This window comes from Poeciliopsis prolifica, unplaced genomic scaffold (genome assembly GCF_027474105.1).
Source record: "Poeciliopsis prolifica strain line A6 unplaced genomic scaffold, Auburn_PproV2 SCAFFOLD005, whole genome shotgun sequence".
Classification (NCBI taxonomy): domain Eukaryota; kingdom Metazoa; phylum Chordata; class Actinopteri; order Cyprinodontiformes; family Poeciliidae; genus Poeciliopsis; species Poeciliopsis prolifica.
Window position 1 is genome coordinate 6,328,311 of NW_026562380.1, and position 24,799 is coordinate 6,353,109.

At 37.0% G+C, this 24,799-nt stretch overlaps 1 protein-coding gene across 20 annotated transcripts in view; it reads right to left on the reverse strand.

Annotated features, from left to right (window-relative positions):
- Positions 1–4,307: 4,307 nt before the first annotated feature.
- The window catches only part of LOC129359565 (neurexin-1a), a 245,119-nt gene continuing 224,627 nt past the window's right edge, over positions 4,308–24,799 (reverse strand). For 13 of the 20 annotated variants that reach the window (XM_055029224.1, XM_055029228.1, XM_055029225.1 and 10 more), the window contains 2 exons: positions 19,149–19,236; positions 4,308–6,252 (listed from right to left, as the gene is read on the reverse strand). In XM_055029224.1, the coding sequence (XP_054885199.1) occupies positions 5,948–6,252; positions 19,149–19,236 (393 nt within the window). In that variant the 3' untranslated portion in view covers positions 4,308–5,947. The remainder of the gene's footprint in view (positions 6,253–19,148; positions 19,237–24,799) is intronic. The other 7 variants (XM_055029238.1, XM_055029233.1, XM_055029231.1 and 4 more) reach the window with 1 other exon arrangement.

Below are 24,799 nucleotides of genomic sequence, written 5' to 3' on the forward strand. Positions count from 1 at the left end.
GTTTAGAAATAAATATTTGCTAATAAACCCATGAGGTTTTCAATGGGGTTCAGTTCAGAGGTCTCAATTTTTTTCTGGAGCTGTATATCTATGAAGATGTTGATAGCCAGAGTCGTTAAACTTGTGCGTACTTAGATCCACTTATCTTTCAGAGTAATTGCATTGTTTTTACATTATATCCCTGTAAGATAAATTTTTGTTTGTCATCTCATAATTCTGACCATATTTTCAGTATAACCTCAGACGTATTTGATTATGAACATTAACCTACATAAATTCATAATATGGCATAATCACATTCACTTTAACCTAGTCAGCCAAGATTCCTTCAACAAAGCAACACTTATTCGCATCAAAACAGCATGGTGCTTCTAAACAAATACTAAAATAAATTGGAACCTGGTGTACTGCTGTGAAATACAATCCACCAGGATTGTCTCAAGTTCGGGGAGAGGGCATGAAAACGGAAAAATGAATGATTATAGGGAAGGAAAATTACATTAGTGTGTCGAATTAAAGGGACGTCTGGTACATCCAGCTGAGATGGAAGGACGGAGCCGGAGTAAGGCAGGAAAATGGTGCAGGATGAATTCAGAGGACAGGGACAAAGAAATTGTGTGTGAAAGTGAGAAATGCAGAGGGAGAATGAGGGGAGAGGATAAGCTTGTTGCCAAAAATATATTTCCAGCCAATGAGCTGTTTTTTTGTCTGTTGCATAAAAGATGTTTGCTGAAATAAAGGTGTGAGCTTGCAGTTGGTATTTCATTATTACCTTGTCTTGTTAACAGCAATCACAGTGTTTCCCAAAGGAACCTCTTGTGTGAAAAATATGTGAGTAAGCTGTTGGATGCAGAAAAAAGACAAAAGAAAAAAAATCAAACAACTGAAAGAAATATGTGCAAAACAGAGCTGAAATTTTAACATTAAGGCTTGTCCTGTGGCAACCAAACACATAAAAAATAATTTGGGTCCATAATCTCTACTTCCAAGCTTGAGAGCTTGTGGACATTTGACCGCCGGTTTTGCTACGCAGCTCATGTTGTGATAAGCACTTCCTCAAATAATATAAAGCACAATGCATTTATGCCCTAAAACAAAGCATATTTTTTGGCTGCGGTATTGATGAAAGAGAAGAAACGGGGGGCCTCAAGACAATACAAACAATGCAGGTTTCAAAAACAAGGCTTTGTGAATATTTTATCAGTTACAAAACATGTTCAGCCTGAATGTCAGGCCTTCGAGATACACACAACTTTGCTGAGAAACACTAAATGTAAACAGAGCTTCTTTTGCCTATGTTGCACACACTACCCTGAATTTAAACATTCTCAACTCATATAGCCCTTTGAATAAAAAATGCATCCGTTTAAAAAAGTTCTTCTAAAGCAACCAATCGGTTTGAGATTTTTTTCCTGCTGATGTCAAGAAATGCTCTCTACCAACATCCTCGGGGCAGGAAATACATTAGGCATGATCCACTTGGCCTGGAAACATTCCGACTTATAGATTGTAGATGGATTTCCTTGAAGATATTTTGAGTTACTCAAGAAGAACAGGACAGCTGTGTGTGTGTTTTGTAACGCAAAGCAGGGTTCCATCCTTCCTGCTCTCAGGTTATTGTGAAAGAAGATGCAGTCCAGGGAAAACTATTATTTTTGCTTTTTATGCAACACTTAAATGTTTCATGTCGTCAAAAAGAATATTAAAAATGCTAAATTTTGGTTTTCAGTTATGACTTAATCCTGCAAGAATAACTTAGTATTGCTTATGGATGGATTTAAAAAGCTGTCCAAACAAGGCTGTCTTTTTTTTTATTTTCTTTGAAATAAATGAACCTTTAAACTGGCTCAGTGTTTATGCTACCTTTGGCAGTAACACCTCGGATTGTTTGTAATGACTGGCAATGAGTATTTTATATTGCTGTTTTCCTTTTTTTGTAGACCTTGTTAAATTCAATCATGTTGAATGTTTTTCTAGTACAGATAAACAAAATATTGTCATGCACAGCATCTAATTTAGATTTATGTTTGAATTTTGACTAAGCAAGTCCAAATCTAAGCACTAGAATCACTTTAATTTAATCTGAAATCTACCGTTGGCTCTGGGTGCTTCATTCTGCTTTTGTATCGAAATTTTAAACTTTGTGTAATGTTTTTATATTTTATAGGTGCATGCAACCAAAAGTAGCATGAGCGTAAGGTCACCAATTGGACATTCTCCTTCAGATATAATGGGAAGCTTTTCTTCCAAAATGTTCCATGTGTGATTTACCTGTTTTTTGGTCAGCAGTTGTTTTGATTTTGGACTACTGTGAGGAACATTTTTTGGCTCAGTCTTTCTTTTATTCATTTAACTAATTCATGTTTTTTTTACACTTTAACCTGCCTTATAAGTCAAAAAAAAAGAATGAAAAAAGAAAGAAATAAGTAGATAAAATGTCTTTGATCAAACTACGGTACTGGGGAAACAATTCTCTTGAGCGTACATTTTTCTCTTTGCATTTTTTTTGTCTTGTTGGCATATAATTACATGCAGTCGATACGCATCTGACAGATGAACTGGCTCAAAGAACCTCAGTTTGTCCCGTTTTAAACTTCAGAGTCTGTTTACATGTCTCAGAGATTAACACTCCAAGTTTAAAACGTGCCACATGAAAAAGGTGAAAAGTTTCATACCTGTCTTCCTAGCTGATAAATGTCAAGTGGTGTCATTTGAGTTAAGATTGAAGGATACAAGTTAGAAAATGAAACGCAAATCTGTGGGTGTGAACGTACACAGAGGTGAGCTTACCAAATGTAGCTTGCTGAGCATTTCTGCTAGAGCCTAGTGGCTCGATGCAACATTAGAAATTATGGTATAGCTCCCGTGGCTGCAGTCATCCAATTGATTTAAGGGTAATGGAAGCCCCATGGATTTGGGATGAAAGAAGAGCAAATAGACAAAAAAAATCAAATCCTGGTTATCACAAGACTTAAGGGTGTTTACACGAGGTTATTAAATCACAACTGCAGGTGGCCTCGATCCGATCCAGTATTGGTACTGGAGGAAGTACTGATGTAATTCTGGTGTCCGCTAGTAGGCCCAGGCACAGTATATTGATCCTGGCACAGTTGTTCTGTGTAACTGGAGGGTGTAAGTTGGTTGAATTTACCCTAAAGTTAGGGCTTACAGCCAAATGTTTAAACATATGGACAGAGTTTGCAATGAGAAACTACTGACAGTGGAATATCTGTTGCCTGCAGAGGAAGTACTCAAAATCACCTTCTTTGGGAAAATCTTGGAGAGCTAAAAGAGAAAATAAGAAATACTTGTTGATTGTATTTTGTGCAAAACAAACAAACAAAAAACTAACAAAAAAGCCCAGAAAAAGTAATAACATAGGAAAAGTAAAAGCGTACACAGGAGCAACAGAGTTTTGGGAATGACAGGAAGGCGAACTGAAATAGGGAACATTGCTTATTTTTATTTATTTTTACCTCTCAGTGTCTCGCTGTTGTGGAGCTGAAAGGCTAAGGGGGTGCAACATGGCTCAGTGGTAGAGCAGGTGCACCATCTGTGGAGACTAAACAGCGGTTCTGGTTTGATTCCTATCTCAGTTCATTTACTGCATGTCTTCTCCTTATCTCTCTGTCGTTCTTCCAGGCCACCAAAAAATGAATAAACCCCACTAGAGCGACAACAACCTTCAAAAAGTCTGCTGTTGCAATTTTCAACAGAATATATATTTTTAAATACATCACTGTCACATGTTTTTACTTCATTTACTGAAATAGTTATGGTAACTCCTATTTGCCAGAAAGGCTTTTTTGCAAGTAATTTTGTCACTTTTGAGAATGTTTTAGCTCCATTTTCAACTTCAACAAAGTCTCAGACCGTAGATACATAAAAAGATATACAATCACCACATTTATATATTGATTCAACATTCAACATTTCTCCAAATTTCTCTCAGCAGTCACATAATTTCTCCCAATTCTACAGTCAATTTAGCAGCTCAGCAATCTGACAAGAATGCATTCTTAGCCATGAAAAGGACATCTTCCTGATGCCTGTTTTGCAATTATTGAAAAAGTACAGATAAAGGACACAAATACGGTAAATTTCACTTGCAGTGATTGTGTGGCTTATTCCTGTTCCTTCTTACAACACCATGATTGTAAACAATATTAAAGGCGCTGAGAATCAGAAATTGTTGGCATGAACAGATATTTTAATTCAGATATAATCAGATCTGAAATAGAACTTTCAGGATTGAAGGAAATCTAATCACAAAAATCTGCAATTATGTTATAGAGCTTGTCATCAGACTAGTTTCACTTAGGTAATGTTTTATTAATTTGCTTTTCCAAAACTAGTTTTAATAAGGAAGCCTTTCAAACTTGGGAGTACAAGAAATACATTTGAAATAAAAGACTTGGAATTAAACAAAAGAGCAGCAAACAAAGATAATTCATAATCATCATTTATAGTTCATGGTCATTTTTCCTCATACTCATTCCAAGTACAGGTCTGGAAAGCAGATTTGACAGACGGAATGACAGAACAAACACAGAACAGTTGAAATGGAGGCTTATTCGACCTTTTCTCCTCAGGATTTAGGGTTAGCCCAAGCACACATCGTCCACTGTTTTAGTACCACTTTGGGGGGCGGGAGGAACAAAAAAAACACACGCACAAATTAATTTCTTTGTATCTTTGTCATCATCCAGCCTCTTCATCATCACCACTCAAATTCTTCTTCATTTACACCTATCTAAATCTGGATGGAGGAGAAAGGCAGTGATTCTTTGAAAGAGATTCACACAAGATTCCACTGTTGGTGTCTTGTATGGTTTTTGGGAATGGATATGCTATTACTGGTCCAGGATTATCTATCTCAGGTTGGCATTTGTATAAAAACTATATAGGAATACATGTAAAAACAAGGAGATTTCAAATTAACATTCAACTGAGAGAAAAAACATGTCCTCATAAAATCTTCTATGTCTAGCAACATCTATTAACACATATGTATCTTTATTTTTATTGTCTTTTTTAATACATTTTATTCCAAAATGGTCGAGGAGCAGTTATATTTTGCATCATCTTTACAACAGGCTATAAAACACCACTTTGTCACAGTCCAGAAAGCACATATAGATGTGGTTGTACTGTTTATAAACAGATGTACTGTAATAAGATAATTTGCGTGCATGGCTCCTAGGTGGTAACCTTTTCTCAGATCCCCAGGAATCCGAGGAGAAACGCCGTCCCTTTAAGATCACACAACGTGGAATATGAAGGTCCCCACTTTCTCTCTCAAAGAACTGTCCTTATAAATCAGACCATTTCATGAGAAACAACCATCTGTTCTAATCTTTACACTGCAAACTCAGTGAAACAAATAAGTCTTGGCCGGACTTCACTGCCTCTTCGGTGAGTGCTTTGGCCTGAAATTTCCCACCGTGATATTTCTTTTCCTCCTTCCTTCCCTTCTGGAGTCAATGTTTGGCATATTTATGGTATGTATTTATTGATGCAGTGTGCCATTTTCTCTAGAAAAAAAGTCAACCACACAAACACAGGCAATGTAAATGCACAGTTTGTAATGTTGAATCTCGGTCTGCAAAGTGCGTCTGTACTCTTCTGTTCCCAGAAATATGACGGATGGGTGACATTACTCTGGCCCAGGAACAAGTCACACATGGGTTATTATTGTTTGGTTCACTTTAGATATTAGCCAGTCTGTTTCCTTTGAGTTTCTCTCTGGACAGTGTGTCCTTTTTGTTTGGGGTTCTTTAGAGTAAAGAAATTTCTATTTTTATTTTCAGTTTATTTTGTAGGGCATTAGCGTGTAAGAAAAAATGACTAAATATTGTTCATCTTTGTTATTATCCTGTACACATGTTTATGTCCTGATCTATCTTTGAGACAGATGTTGGTCGAGAAAAGACCAGAGAGTCCTCAGTCACACGTAGTACTCTTTGTCCTTGTTCTTCTTGTTCTTGCTGGAGGTTTTCGGGTTGTTGATGGGTTTCTCTTTGACTACTGTGCCATTGGATTGTGCTGAGTTGCTGATATAGTTGCGACTCTCATCCACGTGATATGATCCCTCATCTCTGTTACGGTACTTGTACATAGCATAAAGGAGGATGAGTATACACAGGGCAGCTGCTGCTACAATGCCAACCACCATCCCCGTTGTGCTGCTGGACTCCCGGAAGACTTCCGATGTGCCCGGGTAACCCTTTGGTCCAGATCCCGTGGGACTGGCTGCAAGCACAACAAATACATACAGTTACCAAACAGGCTCTAACATGCATTCACTTCAAAGTCTTATTATTGCTATCATATTAAGATTTTAAGCAGTAAATTGAATTTTAAAAAGTTGCATTCAGCACATGAATTATGACTAAACATTACATGAGAGATTATGTGTCCCAAGAGATTATGCTTGGGATACTATGCATGTCTCCTGCATAAAATGCTCATGCTCCTTAACCTTTTTGGTGTTTAAAACTACAAACCTTGATGTATTTTATGGAAACTACACAAAGTACTGCATAACTGTAAATTGTAAAAGAATATTGTTTTCACAAATAATGATCTGAAAAGTGTGGCATGCATTTATATTGACTCTGTAGAACCACTTGATACTACTACAAGCCACCTGCCAACCTTGTCAACTTGAAATTTGACAAGGTTAAATTTTAGTTCAATTTCAGTGACGCTGTAAGTATTGATTAAATACACTCATTAGATTACTTTCAAAGGAAATTGGATATTATTTACAAGTATCAGATGAAAAGAGTATAGATTTCTATAGATTTATAGATTTCTTTCTATTACTTATGTATTTTTTAATGAAAGCTTCTTAAAATTTTCCACTCCACTGAACTTTTTTGTGCAGTCTATTGATTAAAATCTCAAAATAGAGTCATAGAGATTTACAAAATTAAGTTGACAAAATGTGAAAAGTATTTAAGTAAAACACTGGATTTTCTTATAGGGGAAGTTTTTTAGTAGTTTCTGACAAATTGACAGTGCTATGAATTCCAGTATTTTGTTTACATATATCAACTAAGAATCACAAGACTCTAATAAAATGTTTGTCCTTTGGTAACAAAATAAGAAAATAAATGTAACCTCATAAAAATAAGCTCATCACAAATATAAGAAAATAAATGAAATGCTAAATTTCAATTAAGCACTACTACATTACAACAATGTAACTCTTAAACACACTGCAAAAACACATAGCAAACAATGCAAGTCATGCCTACCCACTCAGACAGTGATTAACTCAAAGCCTTGGCGATTAAGATGGTTGTAATTCACTGTCAAATGTAGATGTAAGAGACCAGAAGGCAGCTTGTACCACAGAGCAAAGCTCAGTAACTGAAAGCTTCCTCAACAAGCAAAAACAGATTACATTTTTAATACAGCTAGAAGGCCTACTCCTAGTGACACAAGAGGAGGAAACTGGTTGGCAAAAAAAAAAAAAATAAAATCAGAGATGGAAGAGTGGGAAATGGAGCATGCAAAAAAAAAATCTGCTAAATTTTAAACAAAAATGACAGGTAAACTACTGTGTTCGGGATTCACTGAAAATCAGCTAAAAGCTTGTGGCTCATTACGTGTTTTAGAGCACAGTCATGAATGAACAGACAACATTTCAGCTTTCCTTACATACTCAAGCAGCATGACAGTATCACACAGTCGCTGAATATAAATCTCTCACAAAGAAACAATTCTTCAGCTGACTAAGCAGATTGAGCCAAAGACAGCTCCCACTTCTGTTTTCAAAACAATGCCATTCAATCAAAAGTATTCTGGAAACACATGAGCTGCCTGATATCACCTAGTCTCTCTCTCTCTCTCATGTCTGTCTGTTGGATTTTTGTTAGTCATCAATTTTGCAAAACTCTCAGAATTTAAGAGCATTCTCTTTGATTTTCTCCCTTGTACTTTTAACAAATCACGACATTTACAAACAGATGCTGTGGAAAAAACTTTAAAATTAAGTCTAGATTTCCCCCATGTGGATATTTCTTTTTGTCTTTAAATTGTGCATTGAATCTGACTGATGGTTGTCTCCCAACTTTCTAAAAATGGGTTTCTAAAATCTTTAACAGGCTTTTTTGCTGATGCAGGTCAGGTTTGGAATCCTCCAAACCATAAAAACACCCACTTCTTAAATCGTTGGAAAATGTTCGTGCTGGTATATTATTCTGCAGGAGGCTCTACTGTGAAGTTCACTGTCTCCAAAGTTAGAATCAAATACAGAAACCACATAGAGGACTCAATTTTTTATTTTTTATTTTGTTAAATCCAAATATCTAAAACAAACTCCTCAAAACTTACAAGGGAATTTACAAAGCACTGCAATCTCCTTCATTTTTTGCAACTGTTGTTCTGGATTCACAAAAAAAGAATTGCCAGTAAACAAGTCCAAGTTTTGGTCAATAAGAATTCACAAAAGCTGTCAGAGTTAACATTTCCATCAGTTGATGTTGGAGATTGGAAGAGAAAATAGCAATGACTAGGTTATTCAGAGACAAAAAAATATTACATTTATTTTGGTCATATTTAAGATACAAGCTTTCAGCATCGGTTTACGTGGAAAATCTATGTAGCACGTATTCTGAAACACAGGAATTTGTGCATTTTGTGATTTATATAAACATAAACAATATAGATGGCTTTTACCCAAATACAAGTAATTTAATCTTCAAATGCATTAGTGCTGAGAGATGTTTTCTGTTTCAGGGTGGTTCTGCTTTTAGTATCAAAATTAGAAGCACATGCAAATTCAGGCTTGCATGTGCTTCTGTACTCACAATTATTTTAACTTGACCCTTAGACAGCTGCAGTGTTTTGGATAAGACTGGATCTTATTCCAGTTGCTCCTTAGCTCTAATAAAATCATTTCAGAGTTTCTTCATACAGCTAAACTGTCTGTCCCATTCAGCTGGGAAGCGTACATTGTAAGTTTCATATATGGAAACTAATGACATTGATTTTATTGTGTTTGAATAAAATAAAAACAACAATTAATTGTATTTATTGATGTTCACTATCTTCTTCCCTTCTAACATGCCTCAACTTGTTTTTCTTCTTCTATCTCTTGTATTTTTTCCAGTTAATTGTGTGCTATAAAAATAATTGCATTCTTCAGCTTTTAAATGAAACCATTTCTCTCAGCATGTCTTTAGCTTTTCTCTTTTTCACAAGTCATCCTTCAACTTCTTTGATCTATTCAGAGTAGTATTTTCCAACAAGTATCTATCTCCCTTTTCCTTCAAGGACTCAGCCTTAGGTCCAAAGCAACTTAACTACATCAAAAAGAAACATAGACAACAACATTTTCCTGGTATTGATGTTTGTGTAAGCACTTTGTTTCATCTACTCCAGGCCTTACTTCATGATTGAACAAAAATATGTTTTTCCACCTACTTATTACAAATTACCACAGGAAACATTTCTGAAAACCATAAATGCAAAGTTTATACAATATGATGTTGAAATGTGTGATTACTTTGAAAGTATAATTTTCACCAGTGAATAGGGTGGTGATTACACATAAGAAGACTGACTCAGTGCATTTGATAGCTCCTTTTGTTGTTTTGTGCTGTCTCTGTGTTGTACGTTTTATCAGGTAAAATACAGACTCAATTTATGTCTCCGCTTGAGTGACGTTTTAATGTTTAGACAGGCACTGTGCTGAACTGCGTTATTCACAAGCTAATTACCTACGCAGACGGCATATTTCCCTGTGTTAGGATGAGTTTGTTCCTTCTGGAGCTAGAAGCATTAAAAGTGCTAACTGTAAAGGGCAAAAGTCCTCCAAGCTGTCTGTAAAGAGACAAGAGGCCGCTGCTCCTCATTGACATGTTTTCCACCACGTTTAGACCGGTCAGCGGCCCAAGTATGCTTCCAGTGCCAGCAAACATTCAAGGACAAGCGCAGCGTTCCACCAGGGGATTGAGTGTGACTGAGTGTTGCAACAGATTAGCTTTGCCTGTGACAAGCCCACTTATCCTTGCAGACAGGTGTGAAGAATGCCCTCGCCTTGTGGGCAAAAGCCACTGGTTGACTAGGCACGTCCCCAGCAAGCCGTTGTTCAGGCATTAAACATCAAGCTATTTTCATATTTGCTGTCTGTCCTTTTAAAGTCAAAAGAGTTCAGAGAGTAGATAACAGATTGATGGAAGGGAGAGACCTCTGTCTGAAACTCTGGAGGTTTTATCTAAAACCTTGGCTGGCTCCTCCTGTGAGCTAACTGAGCTAGAAGAGTTGAGGAGGCAGGAAGCCACAATCTGAAATATCAGCAGTGAGGCATGTGACAAAAGTCCCACAGTGCGCTGTTCTTCTTGTGTGATCTGACACCTCCAGCTCTGGGCTTTGTTATTTCCTTCTGCCTGGATCTGTTGATTGGCTCCCCCCAGACTACATTCATACTAAGATGTTAAAGCCTCAATTAGCTGACCACCATTCTTCCTTTCTTTCATTATAGGCACGCTATATATATATATATATATATATATATATATATATATATATATATATATATATATATATATATATATATATATACGTATATATATATATATATATATATATATATATATATATATATATATATATATATATATATATATATATATATATATATATATATATATATATATATATATATATATATATATATATATATATAGTGACCATACACAACACTGAATTTAGTAGAGAACCTTCAAGTTTAGTCTATAACGATATGCATTCATAGCAGCTCATTAGCTCTCACTTAGTCTCGGTAGAATATTTCAAACCGCTGCTTGATTGAATCTGCCATAGTCCACTGGATCACCTGATGAATCTCATGATTCAGGCCATTTGTTACCCGTGAGCCCCAATCTCCCTCACATTGAGCTGAGGCAGTGTAATGTGTTCGACATCAGGCCTTCAAGAAAGCCACATAAGGACCTCAGGCAAATTGCATCTGCCTGTCTGTTCATTAGCACTCCATCACCTCAGAACGGAGGCACATAAACTGAGAAAGAAATAGCGCCTGAAACAAGTGTTTAAAATGATGGCTGCTCTCATACGCTCTACTCAAGCGTACCCAAGGGTAAAATTAGACATGGGGAAAATGACCTTAAAGTGGCGCCTGGCTTCTTGGCAGCGTAGCAGGGGTGCGCTTGTGATGCGATGGAGGTAAACTCAGGAGGGTTAACTTTTTGAAGGATTGCACTTGTGTTAAAGCTGCCAAAATAACTTTGTCCTCTTCATCTCATCCCAGAGTGAGATTTAAATTACAGTATCACATTCAGGGCCATCATAAAGTCCTTGCTGGTTTACTTACAAGGACAACAGTTAATGTTTCCGGCGTTTCGCCACAAATCATTTGCCTCTATTTCTCAAGAAGAGATGCAGAAATGCAAGCGATAAACAAAAGCAACAGCAGGATGAGAACAATGGCGGCCATAAAACCGAACAATCAAAACACATAAATGTTGAGATTGCTTCGGCTTCAAGTGTCCGTCTGCCACAGCAATTTTTTTTACAAAGCATTTTTTCTCCTAATTCTCTTAGGGTTTTTCAAAATGCATACATGAGGCCGTTTGGCGAAGATATCAGGGAACATGTCATTTAAAAGCCTGTTGTGGATTTCAGTTCTCTTTGCCTGACTTCTTTTTTTTCCCACATGCACTCAAGGAAAGAAATAGGATCAGAGATACCCTCCTGTCAAGTGGGATTTGAATAAATGGTTCTCTTCAAAGACTATTTTTCCTCATTTGTCTCCAGAGTGAGGGTTCATTTGTTTGGTAATTTGTCACAGGGTGAGCAGGTTGATAGGGGTCACGGATGAAGGAAGACACAGAATAGGGTGGGGGATTGGTGGTGGGGTTTGGTTTATTTCAGGCATGTGAGAGGCTTGTTTGGAAGTAATGAAACACAACGCAATTGAGGATATATTGAATTAACTAGTTGGGCTTGACCTTTTATTGACCTTTTATTAACCCTTGCCACTAGTTTATTTTAAGAGAAAAGTATCCTTTTTAATAAATTCATCACCTGGGCAACACTTAGTTTAGCTATGGATTATCTCATTGCTCCAGTGACCATTTTGTGAAGTTACAGAAAAAATCAATAAAATGTGTTTTAGGAGGGCATTCTGCAAATCATTTATGTAAAACAGCAAAAATGTTTTGTTCACTTTCCTTGATTTGGTATTTTGTAGAACTGCCAATAAACTGAAATTATAGCTGACAGAGACAAACCTTTAAAGTATATCCCAATCAACTTAGCCAATTTTTACAAAATAATTTAAACTCAGACAGACTGTATAAACGCTGAATGTGAACATACATTTTTAAGTTTGGAAATGCAGTGGAGTCCTCCCTGTTCGTGGGTCTGTATTGTCAAATTCAAGTAATCATGGATTTTTCCATGGAACGTAACTTAATAATATTTGTAGGGAATTTTCCTGTTCATTGATTTTGCTAGGTTGTTTGACACATTATAGGCACATTTTTCAGATACATATTTTCTAGGTTTGAAAATGATGTGTGTCACTTACAATAGTTTAGTCTTTTAAGAAAACAAACAACCCAACAATACAGTTAGGTTTCTAGAAAAGGTTAATTGTCTTAATACTTTTGAAACGCAATATACTTCAAATGATTTTTAGACAGTGAGCAGCTTCCGTAGGAACCGAGAGTTATTTGGTTTGCTTTGTGATATTTTGCTGTTAATCTGTCAACCAAATTAGTGTTACACTATCACATTTCACATATCCATTTCTATCATTAGATGTCAAAGCTGTCACAGAGCTGGGGATCAGTCTGGGGACCGGTCACTGTATCAACAGCAGCAGAGCCAAAGCGTTTATTAAATCCCCCTCCTCCTTCTTTAATTATCTTTGTGTCCTCAAGAAGTGATGCAAGCCATCATGTTCTTGAGACACTCTGGCAGTGTGCCTCGTGATAGCGTACATGTGTGTCTCTGAAGTGGCTCCGCTTATGCTGATGGTGGATGATGAGCTGTGAGCTGGGTGAGCATGAAATGGAGGGAGAATTATTAAAAGGTCTTTGATTTAGCCTGGTAAAAGGTATGGTGCTGTTTAAACCGTTTTCCCCAGAGGGATTCAACTAAAGGAGCCAAGATGAAAGTAGAGGACTGAGCTCACTTGGCCTGAATGCCTCAAGTCTGGAATTTATCTCTTGATTATATTCCTGAAGTCTCAGCTCGCAAGTTTCTGCAATCTATATTTGTGATCTATGTAGATAATCTGAAGCTAGATTTTTCATAATTGTGTGACATAACAGCAATAAAAAAAAATCCTTTCTTGCTGCCAGAACACAAGAGGATTAAACTTTTTGTCACTGCACATATTTGACAAGATGTGAAGGGACATTTGTTTTTACAGATTAAAAGACTGACATTGCTATTTTATCTTTAGGAATTATTCCACTTATTTGATATCTCTGCATTATTTCTGAGCTTTTATTTTCTTTTAAGATTGCTGAAAATGACCTGTGGTTCTGCTTTTTCTTTCTTTTTTTTTCTGTGAAGCAAAGTCTTTCATGCCCTACTTAAGCTTATGCGCAGACACATTGTGTTAGCATCAATGTCACCACACCAGAAAGATGTGCAGTAGGAAAACAAGAATAATTGAAAATATAAATATGGGTGGGGGATCAGGACAGAGAAAGACTGACAGTAAGTGTGAAATCCTGTTTTCTCCCAGAACACACTTCATTTAAAATAGAATGTAGAAATAAGAGAGGAATGGCCTAATCCTTAATGAAAAAGTGCAGGGAAAACAAACAAAATGGCAAAATTCCTTGGGAATGTCGAGATGAATTGGGAAAATACTGAAACCTCCTCTGCTCCCCCCAGAAATATCAGTTTGCATAAGAATAAAGGTTGAGAGTTGTGATATTACTGAATAAGCATTCTTTTTTGGGGGCTAAAATCTCCTCTGCTAGTGGCAGTCAAGAGAACAGTCTATTTTATTTTCAGCAAAGAACAAAATAACATATAAAGTTCCAGCTGTGTATGATTGAGTAACCTATTAAATGTGGGCAGTGACCTCTTAAACCACCACAGTGCTCTTAATGTTTCATTAATCTTACAGCTACTTTTAAAGCAATAATTTACCCTATTTCTTCTTCTCCTGGCTGGGTGCATTCCAGTCATTGCCACTGGGGTTAAGGAGAGTATTCATTTGCTGTTTGATTTATTGGTTTACTCTATGTATTGTTTCCACACCCATAAATTAAATCTATTAAAACAAATGTCAAACACATTAGTAGCTGCTAATGTCACAGTGGAATGCTTGAGGATAGAATATGATGAGAGAGCACAGAGAGAGAAGGAAACGAGAGATGATTAACCTTAACCCGCCTTTGGGCAATTCACAGTGAAGGGCTGCTTCAGCTAAGAGTAAGGGGATGGAAGATTTTTTTTTCTATATTTTGTGAAATGCAGAAAAGTGAAACTCAAATCATAACTGAGGCGGCTTGGTGTGTTTGTCAGGGAGCTTATTGCTTTTAAAGAAATCACAATTAATTTTGAGCTTAATTAATGATGGTGGAAGGATGGTGGAAGGGTAAAAAAATTCAGCTGGCATGCTCAAGGTGGTTTCGTTCTAATTTGTGCACTCTGACAGGGAAATGAATTGTAAATTTGAAGAGGAAAACAGTTTGGTTGAAAAATGACCTTCTAGTTTCTTTTCAGTCAGATCTATTTAAATTCATTTTTGCACATAACACATCAAGAACACAAAGACAAAAAATAAAATAAAATCAATTACGGATTTTGAAATTATTAAATGAATGAAAAACATCACATATCTCCCTCGTGAAGGTGTTAGCTGAACACTTTCTTCATCAAAAGTTATCTACAGTATGTCATTAGGTGTGTTTCTCCATATATCCTAGAAGCAGTCTCATGAGTCCCTCACCAGCTTCAAGTACGAATGATAAATGATTAAATTCAGCTAACGTACTGTTCAATCTTTTTCTCCCAGAAAATAGATGCCCATTGTGGCATGACTGTACTTTGACCATTTTTCAATGAGAAAGTTTGATGTTATAAACCAACCAAAAAATACAGATAGAACAAACACACACACAGACATATACGTTTATATTACTTCATGGGGACCACTGAGAATGGAATCCACCATTTCTGAAGGATTTTAAAACTTTATTTTAATTGTAAAATTTATTTAAAAATATAATAAAAATAATGAGTTGAAATTTTGGAAACATACACACATTTACTAACATTAACATCTAAATTAATCAGATTTCATCAAAATTTGCTTCCCACTTGTTCTCTGCAATTTTCTGGGGTGTTTTTCAGCTTTTGAGGTGCTTTATTACTCATTTACTGTTTGGCTTTGCAGAGAATTGATGGAGATGAGAAGAAATAACAAAACATAATGTAGAACTTAGACATTTGCAGAGCGTAAAATGTAACCTTGGATGTGGATCAGATACAGCAACTGCACCTCCTCGCCCCCTCCAACAGCGGCAGGCTTGATGCCAATGAAATGAGGCAGGTAGGTAAGAGACATCCGTTCCATCTGACCCCATGCAGCTCCGCAGCAACCCCTTCCATTAACTTTCACCATGAAAACTGAGGTTAGGGCTGGAAAATCAGCGCCAGCTGTGATCTTGCCAGACTATTCGCTGGGCTATTTTCACACAACCAAGTCTGTATCTATATTTTCTCCAGCTGATTGGCAGGCACTTCATATTGGCCTTCAAATGAGCTATTCCTACTCGGAAAAAACTGCAGAAGTTGTTTAAGCTAAATGCCAGGATTTATTCAGCATTTATATAAGAACACCTTGGAGGTGAGGTCATTATGCAGATTGTCTGCATATATTTTGATTATTTTCTAAGAATTTGAGGGGAAATCTTATTGACGCAAAAACCTTCAGCACTGAGTATAACATGTTATTGTAATTACGGTTGCAGTGATATTCAGCTGTCAGAGATGGGCTGCTGAGAATCAGAGTACTCCTGAATCCTCCTCCTCTTACAAATCAGATGTGTTGCTGCATCATGGCCCTCTGTATTCCTCTGTGGGTTCCGAAACCAGGGGGGAGGATTCAATTTGGTGCAGCGTGATCTAATCTGAGTCCTGCCAAGTGATAAGCTGTGCTCCTCCATGGTTTCCGGAAGTAAGGGTAATAAAGCATGGCAATAAGCGAGCTTACCCAATTCATGTCTTTGAGTGGCTGGAAGGGACCGCTGGGGGACAGGAATCCTCTGAGATACAGAGTGATCTACAGCTGACCTTGCCATGTACAGCTCACATAATAGTCTGTTTCAGAGCTTACCTCCTGGGTTCACTTATGCATTAACATTATCATACTGTAGCCATACATGAGTGCAGAGGTTGGCACGGGCACAAAGTGTCTGCAATGCTCTCAGGGTATATAGCATAAAAAACCTTACATCCTTGGTATTATTGAAGTAAGCGGCTTAAAACAATAATATGAGTAAGTTGTACTTTTATCAGCAACAATATCTTTAGATTTTGTAAGCAGCAAGCCTGACTGAGACAAGGTAAGTGCTTGGCAGAGCATGTGAACCTCTCTGGATGTAGATATTAATCAGGATACAGTGTTAGACAGCTGCCACCCTGGGAGCTCACAGCTCTGGTGTCAAATCCCCCTCAGCGATCACAAAAGGAGAAGAATGCACAGCATGGGGAGGATGCGTCCCAAAGCTTCACATTGTTTGCAACGGATGTTTTGGCAGATGCCCTTGTCAAAAACAAATAAATAAAAATATGGTAATGCATGCTGCTTGTGTGAACTTGTACTCTTCCAGGTATGATATTTGCCTAAGGTAACAAATGCATGTTGGAATACTTATTGTGGTGCTCTTTTTATATAAATCGAAAATAAAAAATCAGAATTAGAGGAAAAAGAGTACAGTTAATATTGCAAGTGGAAAGCCAGAAGGATAGGAAGACATTCAGACTAGAAAGGAGATATCACTTGCTGTGGGGCAGGCAGTAATTTAGTGGAGGTTTTACAACCACATACTGATCAATAACACATTTAAATGGAGAAGGGAGCCTTGAGTTCGGACTTAATTGTTCTCAGTGCTTCTCATCACTTCTGAATGCATTTGGAAATCCCTGTTTTCATAGACAGATGCTAGGGTTAGACCTAATTGCCCTCCATGTGTGGCAAGAGAAAGAGATTAAAAGTTTTGCAAGCAATGCGGGGAACAAACAGATTTACAATCACAAATTGTCAGAGTGAGGCTGTATTTTTGAAACCCTTTGTGGAAGCAATAAGTGCCTTTTTTTATTTTGAATTCATTTGGGCTCTTTAAACACAAATCTTTAGACCGACTAAGTGTGTTCGTGTTATAAGAACAAAACAACTGACATGCACCTCAATCATTATATCCGAGCGGAGTTGTGTGCAGCCGCAGTGAACAACAGCATATGAGAAACAACAGGATAAACTTGCACTGCCCGCTGTAGAATTTAATTAACAACAGTGGGGACACTGTGCACATCCATAAAAATCATACAGTCCTCTCTGGGTTTATCCATTTTCTATGTGATATTTTGAAGTCACATGGGTTTCATAATTACAATTGTTTTTTCCTGTCTCCATGAGAACTCCCCTCTATGCATATTAACAAATGTCCTGAGCTGCTGTAAACAAATACTGTAGGTGAACAATTAAAACACAGTAACAACATCTGCTTGTAGGGACAGCAAATGGAACATTGTGTAGTTTTTGTTGCTCGTGCAACACTTTTGTTTAGCAATGCTGCTGGGTGAACTGAAGACTGACAAACATGAAAGCTGACGAACATAAGATAGCCCCAATCCTTATGTTTAAATTAATACATTTCTGAACAGAAGGCAAACGAGAAGCAGCCCTTCAATATCTTGCCATAAAGCAAGCCTTTGTTTGCAGTATTACATGAAAGCTATGGATTTGACAAGATATTGTGACACAAGGTCCAGATTATTAACACACCATGATACTTTTCATTCTTGACAAACAGTGGATATCTGATAGCATGTTGTTCAAACTTAACACTACTTTTATTTGAGAAGTTTTTGCACTTCCACATTATGTTGACAGAGTCCATTAAAGAAATTCCCATCACTTTTAAAATGTTTCTGTGACGACAATTTGAAAACCACTTGGAAAACAGAAACAGTGACAAAGTGGCACACAATATATGAATGATTTGTAATGGCTAGAATTAAACAACTGACTATAGATGCTAAATGAACTTTTTCTGCATAAATCTTAAGGTTTCAATGCAGTGAAATTTTAACTGCATTTGTTCATCTGTAGATCAAAGTCTAAAATATTCAGAGTGGTGAAATTAGATTATTTTTCATTAAACAGAGTCAATTCTTTGAAACAGATTTAGATTGATTACAACTTTGGTGTATTTATTGACTGAGTTTCAGTAAATACATATTTAACCATCTTTGTTCAGCATTAATTCAGATTAGCTGGTCCTTTAAGTAATCAGTTCAGTGATGTTCTGATATGAACATGAAGTGACATAAACCTCAAAAATAATATAAGGGTTTTGATGAGCATCCTGTGAAGCTGTGTCCACAGTGGGAAGCTAAAGTTGTCAAATCAACCTGCTTCATAAAATTTTAAATATTGATCAATTTAGCTATTTAGATTACTATTTAACTCTAGTTTGCAGCCTATCCTTTTACCTTTCTATTTTCTTATCTAGGTTTTCAGTAAACACAAACAGAGGTTTGCGCAAAAAGGAAAGTAAGTAATTTGAACAATCCAAATATAGTTGCTGTAGCTGACATTTTGAGATTTTTTTCAAATCGAGCTTATTTAATTTAAAAATACCATAAATACTATCAACAAAATAAAATAAGTGATTCCTAAGTCACATTTCTGAACTCTGTAGTTTGAGATAAAGTTACAACAGGTACAGAAAAGTCAGCAGTGACCAGAAAAAACATAACTGTAGGTCCCACTCACAGACTTAAATCTTACTCACAACTCCAATCTGCACAGTTTGACTGTATCTGTTGGTGTGTAATGACCTATACCTCTGGTGATGTACGACACACAAAGACATACTGACACACCCAAAGAGAAGTAGAATAAAAAAGAGATGACTAACCTAACCCACCTGAGCTCGGCTCACAGGGATCAATGTCTTCATCATCACTTGGACACTCTGCTGAAGCCACCATCGAGTCTTCAGTTGTCTGAAAAGAGAGAGAGGTACATAGGCACAGAGGTGAGGACATGAAATTCTTCAGCCGCATAAACAAGGTGAGATGATTCCCACTCGAAAAGACCAAAAGTGGCATTTCTAGAGACTTAGGTTAAAGAGAGTGCAGGCAGATGGCATGTGAATCCAGACAGCTATACTATTTGGTTGCTGAATTTATCTGTCAACATGATCACACACTGCCTTGGCACAGTAGCAGCTGCTGCGCCGTTTTCCAGGCTACAACTTCTTTACAGAAATGGGATCAGATTATTGAGGAACAGTGAAGGCTCAGGTTCACAACATAATTGTCCAACCACATGCTCAATTTGTGTTTCAGTAGCCTGTGTGGCTTTGCAGATATTTACAATGTCGAGGGATCGGAAAGAGCCGTCAAATGTGCCTTTGGCATTTAGAGGACAATTGGGCACTGAATGTAAAATAGTATCCCTAAAAAGACAGAAAAGAAAAGATAGAGAAATAGAAATTTAAATCAATATTACCTTCTATCTTTTACAAAATAAGCACAGAGAGAATAAATCTATGTTCTCCTAATGCACATGCTCTTTTATTAAATCCATTTCAGACTATACACATACCAAAGATGATAGAATGTGCCATCTTAGAGAATGGGAAAGGGCAAACAACGGACCAGAAAAAAGCACACTGTAAAACATTATATTGCAATGTTTTTTATAGTCTTGCCTCAGGCCATTTGATCAGCTCTGCGTTAAAGGTCATTTCATTTAAGCATGGCAGCCTCCTCAAGGCCAGGTTAGACTTTTGGATATGAAGTGCTGCTAAGTAGGATGAGCTGCAGCAATAAAGCTCTGCCCATTGTTTGTAATTTTGTGGTGAATAAAAAGAAAAAAAAAACTGCTAAAGAGGGCATCAGCCCCTAAATAAAGATGAACATTGGCTTTTATTGCATTTGTGCTGTTATGTCACTAATGTTTAAATGTGCATCAAAACATCTTCTAGTTGGATTAGCATTGACTCATCTTAAGATAATGAAAGGTGATGTCATTTTGCCGAACATCCATTTGGCTACTCTTAATCTGATTTTGCTGTGACGGTAACATCATTCTGACTTTCTGAACACAGGCCAACATCATCTTTACATAATAGTCCTGGAAATGATAGATCAAGCCCATTAAGGGTGCTGCGGCGGAGGGCCGTTTCAGTTGCATCTGCAAAGCGTGAGGCCTGGGGAAGCCGTCCAAATGTAAATTTAATTTGCTGTGCATGAGGCTGATATACAGCATTGGCCATCCAGATGGCGAAACCACCGGATCCCGGAGTGCCACATCCATCACTTCTGCCTCGTGATTTGTTTTTCCTGGCAGGAGATCTCGACACACTACACTCTCTGGCAGAGGTACGGGAATCAAGGAATCAATACTGCCTCCCTAGTTGTCCCACCTTACCACTCTCATTCTCCCTCTCACAGACCTTAAACTCCATCCTTCAGATTTATTGTAGAGGTGTAGAAGAGGAAACAGTGTGATGTGGGTTTATTATATATATGATAACTCCCTCTAGGATAACCTAAGAGGAGGTGTTTATACTTATGTTTTAATTCCCCCTTACAGGTCAGAAAGAGGCCTAATACTCCATTTTCTAGCTATAAATCTAAAAGATGGATATTTCTCTTTTACAAGGAAAAAAATAATGCATGAAAGAAAAAAAAAACTGTATTTATAGTGCATAGGATGAAAATAGAAAAACATTAAGAGTATCTAGACATAAAAACATTAAAGAAGCAAATTAAAAATAAATACATTTGGAAAACTAAAGAAAGATAACGTCACTTGAAGCATTTGTTTTTTATACGATCAGTTCACTTGATTGGAGAGGAATTTATTTATTCACAGCACTTTCAATGTACTGCCATTGCATTTTATAACCAGGCTGACAACCAGACTTTGTCTGGGCTGTTGCAACTACCAGGGTTTTTTTTCCCCCTTTCTTTTCCAGCCATCATGTTGTACACTGGCCACTGTGTTTGGGGATCATTATCTAACTCACAACCCAATGCTTGACAGTTGGTACGAAATGTTTGTGCTGATATATCATGTTTGGATTTCAACAAACATGGTGAGATCATTGTTCTTCATGTCCTGTTTATCATTTTAATGCATTTCTGCAAAAGTCAGGCTGCTATATTCTTATTCAAGTGAAATAATGTCCCCCTGGTAACCTTTCCACAGACTTTTGTTCAGTCTCTTTCTAATTGTCCGTTCTTGAACTTTGCCATTTAACATGATGCCGACTGTTTTAGATGGAGCTTCATACATTATTTTCTTTTTGCAACATTTCTTGACTGTCTTTTTATGTTGTTTTTCTTTTGTGAGATTTGTTTCTCATTGTGAAACTGTGGCCTTCAATTTTTTTGGAAAATCGCCTTCCCAGATTGAATGCCAGTAACAGTGACTTTAATAAGATTCTTTTTTATGTATTTTCTTACTAGCATTGTATTAACACCTTCACAAACTTCTAAGACTTTTCCTTTTACAGAGATAGTCACAATAATGAGGTGCTCTAATTAGCAGCACCTAAATGAACATTTTCTTCTAAAACCTAAAAGAGAGGAGCAAAGGTGAACTCAGTTTTTTCTATGCCTCTATTGACAAAACATGGAAACTTTTTTTTCTGATGATAGGCCCTTAAATAATGTCATCTTCCCAGGTAAAAACTTGCCAAGGCTTGCTATATTTAATCTAAGTTAAATTCAATTTGTGTGACGCAGATGTGTGTCTTCGAACAAACATAAATTTGTGTTACTATCCCAAACACCAACCTGGAAAATTGTGTAGGCCAACATTTTATGTGGCCATGACCTGGTTGAAATCCAATAACATTACCAATTTATAATGTCATCCAATGCCTGGATTCTTTTTCACCCGTGACAATACAATGTGGTTCATGTGTGAGGCTTACCATGCAATTTAGCCACCATAATGAAAACTGACAGGTAGGTTGGGTTGAGACACAAAACAAATCTTTGTTTTTCAAAGAAAATAAACAACTATAGATATTCTCATGATTATTCTGATATATCATCAGTTTTGATAAAAACAAAAACAAATACATCTCTTATGGCCAAGAGATATTTCAAATTTTGAAAGTGTAAAACATAAGTAAGTTACTTTCTTATGTTTCAGTTGTTTATAATTGTAAATAAGGAATTAAAAAACAGTTTTCTAAATAATAAATTAAAAAAAGGAAAAAACCTTTAGAGGCACACCCTCAAATCTTGATGTGCATATTTGAATGATGATTTAGTATATGTAATCACATTGTCTTGTTTAACACGATATGGATGTGTGGTTGATTAACTGAATCAGTTGTTTGGTGAGAGATAGGAGTGCAGTTGCATTTTGGTGTGTTTCAGAGTAACACTGTAGTTCAAAACCAGATAAAAAATTTCAATTTCTGTTTGAATGCCGCAAGAATTTACAAAGTCCGCGAGGGGACATGGGAATTTTCTTTTCTTTTGCGTCCCCTCACAAAACTTTTTTCGCACAAAGGGTCAGTCTTCTGCATAGCTTTAAATTCTTTGGTAGGTTGTCGGTCTTTTAGGTATTCAAGCTACTTCCCCCATGCAGCATTCATCTTGACTTTCTCCCAGTTACTAGATAAAGTACAACATATCCCTACTTGAAGAACACAAGTTGGAGCTATGCACTTCCAATTGCTACACTGACTGAGCAGTGTGTTATGCACTGAAGCAAGAGTTTGTTATTCTAAATGCAACATCATCACTCTTCAGCAAATCTGAATTGCTTTCCAAGCTGCTTTGTGCTCACATTTTATTAATTTTTCTGCTTGTAGCATAAGTAAATCAGTATAACTCTGGTGAGTTACAACCCTGGGTATAATTGAAAAGGAATAGTTGAACAATCTTTATTATCTGCCCCTAAAGGTTATCCATCTGAATTCTTCTTCAGTGTTGACCATTTTCAAAAATACTCCATTAAAGCGTCCAGTTGATTGATTTTATAACATCATTCCCACAAGAAATATGCCACAATAGATATGTTTATGAAGATATACCCATGATTCACTTTATGAAGGCACTTCGAAAATGCTAAAAGCAAAGACTCAAGGTTTGCAAAGCATCATTAATCTAGCTGCAAGGTGCTGAAGCCATGGTGAACCTACAGCACAGCTCATTTATCTAGCTCTGCAGAGCAGCAGAGATCTCACTCCTCTGAGAGAATCTAGGGAGACAGTCAGAGAAGCAGAAGAAAAAGTAATGCCTTCCTGTTTTCTTCACAGAAAGTGAACCATAATGTTGTGTGTATACTGTAACTTCAGATTATTTAGTTTAATAAAGTCAATTTGACTAAATGTTGCAGACAGGTAAAGGTATTGACTGGCCTTGGCTCATGCAGTGATTGAACCATCAAAGAAGATGCCGACCAGGAATTTCCTACCTGACTCAGCCAAAGGTTCCCCAGTGCTTTCTGTAGTTCTGTCATGCTGGTTTTCGATCTGTGAGAATTGATAATGGTCCTCCATAATGAGATGTCCAGGCTTAGCTGTGCTCTGCATGTGCTCACTAAGGCTTAGTCAGCAGTCACCAGTTTATCTACAATTTTATAAACACTGATCTGTTCCCTAGTAACACTCAACGGCCTTGCAGTGTCCAGCACAACTCGTTAATAGCGCCTATATGCAGTGGGTGACTGTAATGTAATGCACTATAGTTGTACACTGCTGCCCTGGATGCATGTTTTCCTCTCTTAATGCTGGCCTGCGGAGGGATAGAGAAAGAAAGGCTGCTCTTCAGGGAGGAAGCTGTGTGCTGCTGCCCCGGTGCTTGAGAGCAAGAGACACCTTCTCTGTGATAACCTGTCGGTGTGTCTCCATGGAGAGTCGTGGGTTTTCGCATTGTTTTCTCTCCGGTCTAATTTGATGAATGCTCCCTGGCACACAACATGTCTCTTTGGAGACGAGCTGAAAGTCAGGAGGACACTGAAGGCATCTGAAAGGTTTATCTGAAGCATGCCTCTGCTGTCCCGGTAATGTATTCCACTGAGAATGCTTGCTGTTTTCTTTTGCCTTTCGGGCTTTTTTTCCCCCCTAGTGAGCCTTCTTTTTTTGTTCCAAAGCATGCCAATATTTTTAAGGCTCTCTTTCTGGTGCACACTACTGGTCAGTGACAATATTACAGTTTGTTTCACAAAAAAACCCTGCAATTTTTAACTTATTTGTTATGGATTTTATCTATATTTTGTCCAGAAAAGTATCTTATGTAACTGCAGGTTAGATGATTAATAAGAAAGGGGTATTTGTGTTGTGGCATTTCCTTCTAAAAAAAACAAACAAATAAAAAATGACCAATAATAATTTTAACAATTTCTTTAGAAACTGGTGATAATTCCATTGTCAACTATAATTAAGACTGTTATTTGAATTGCATTTGAATTGGTTTATTTTTTAAAAGTGCATATTGTGATCACTGTAATTCTCTCCAGTTGACTTTAATGCTTACAATTACTAAGCACTCAAAAAAAAATTGAATTAAGTGTTAAATCTTCATTATGAATGTT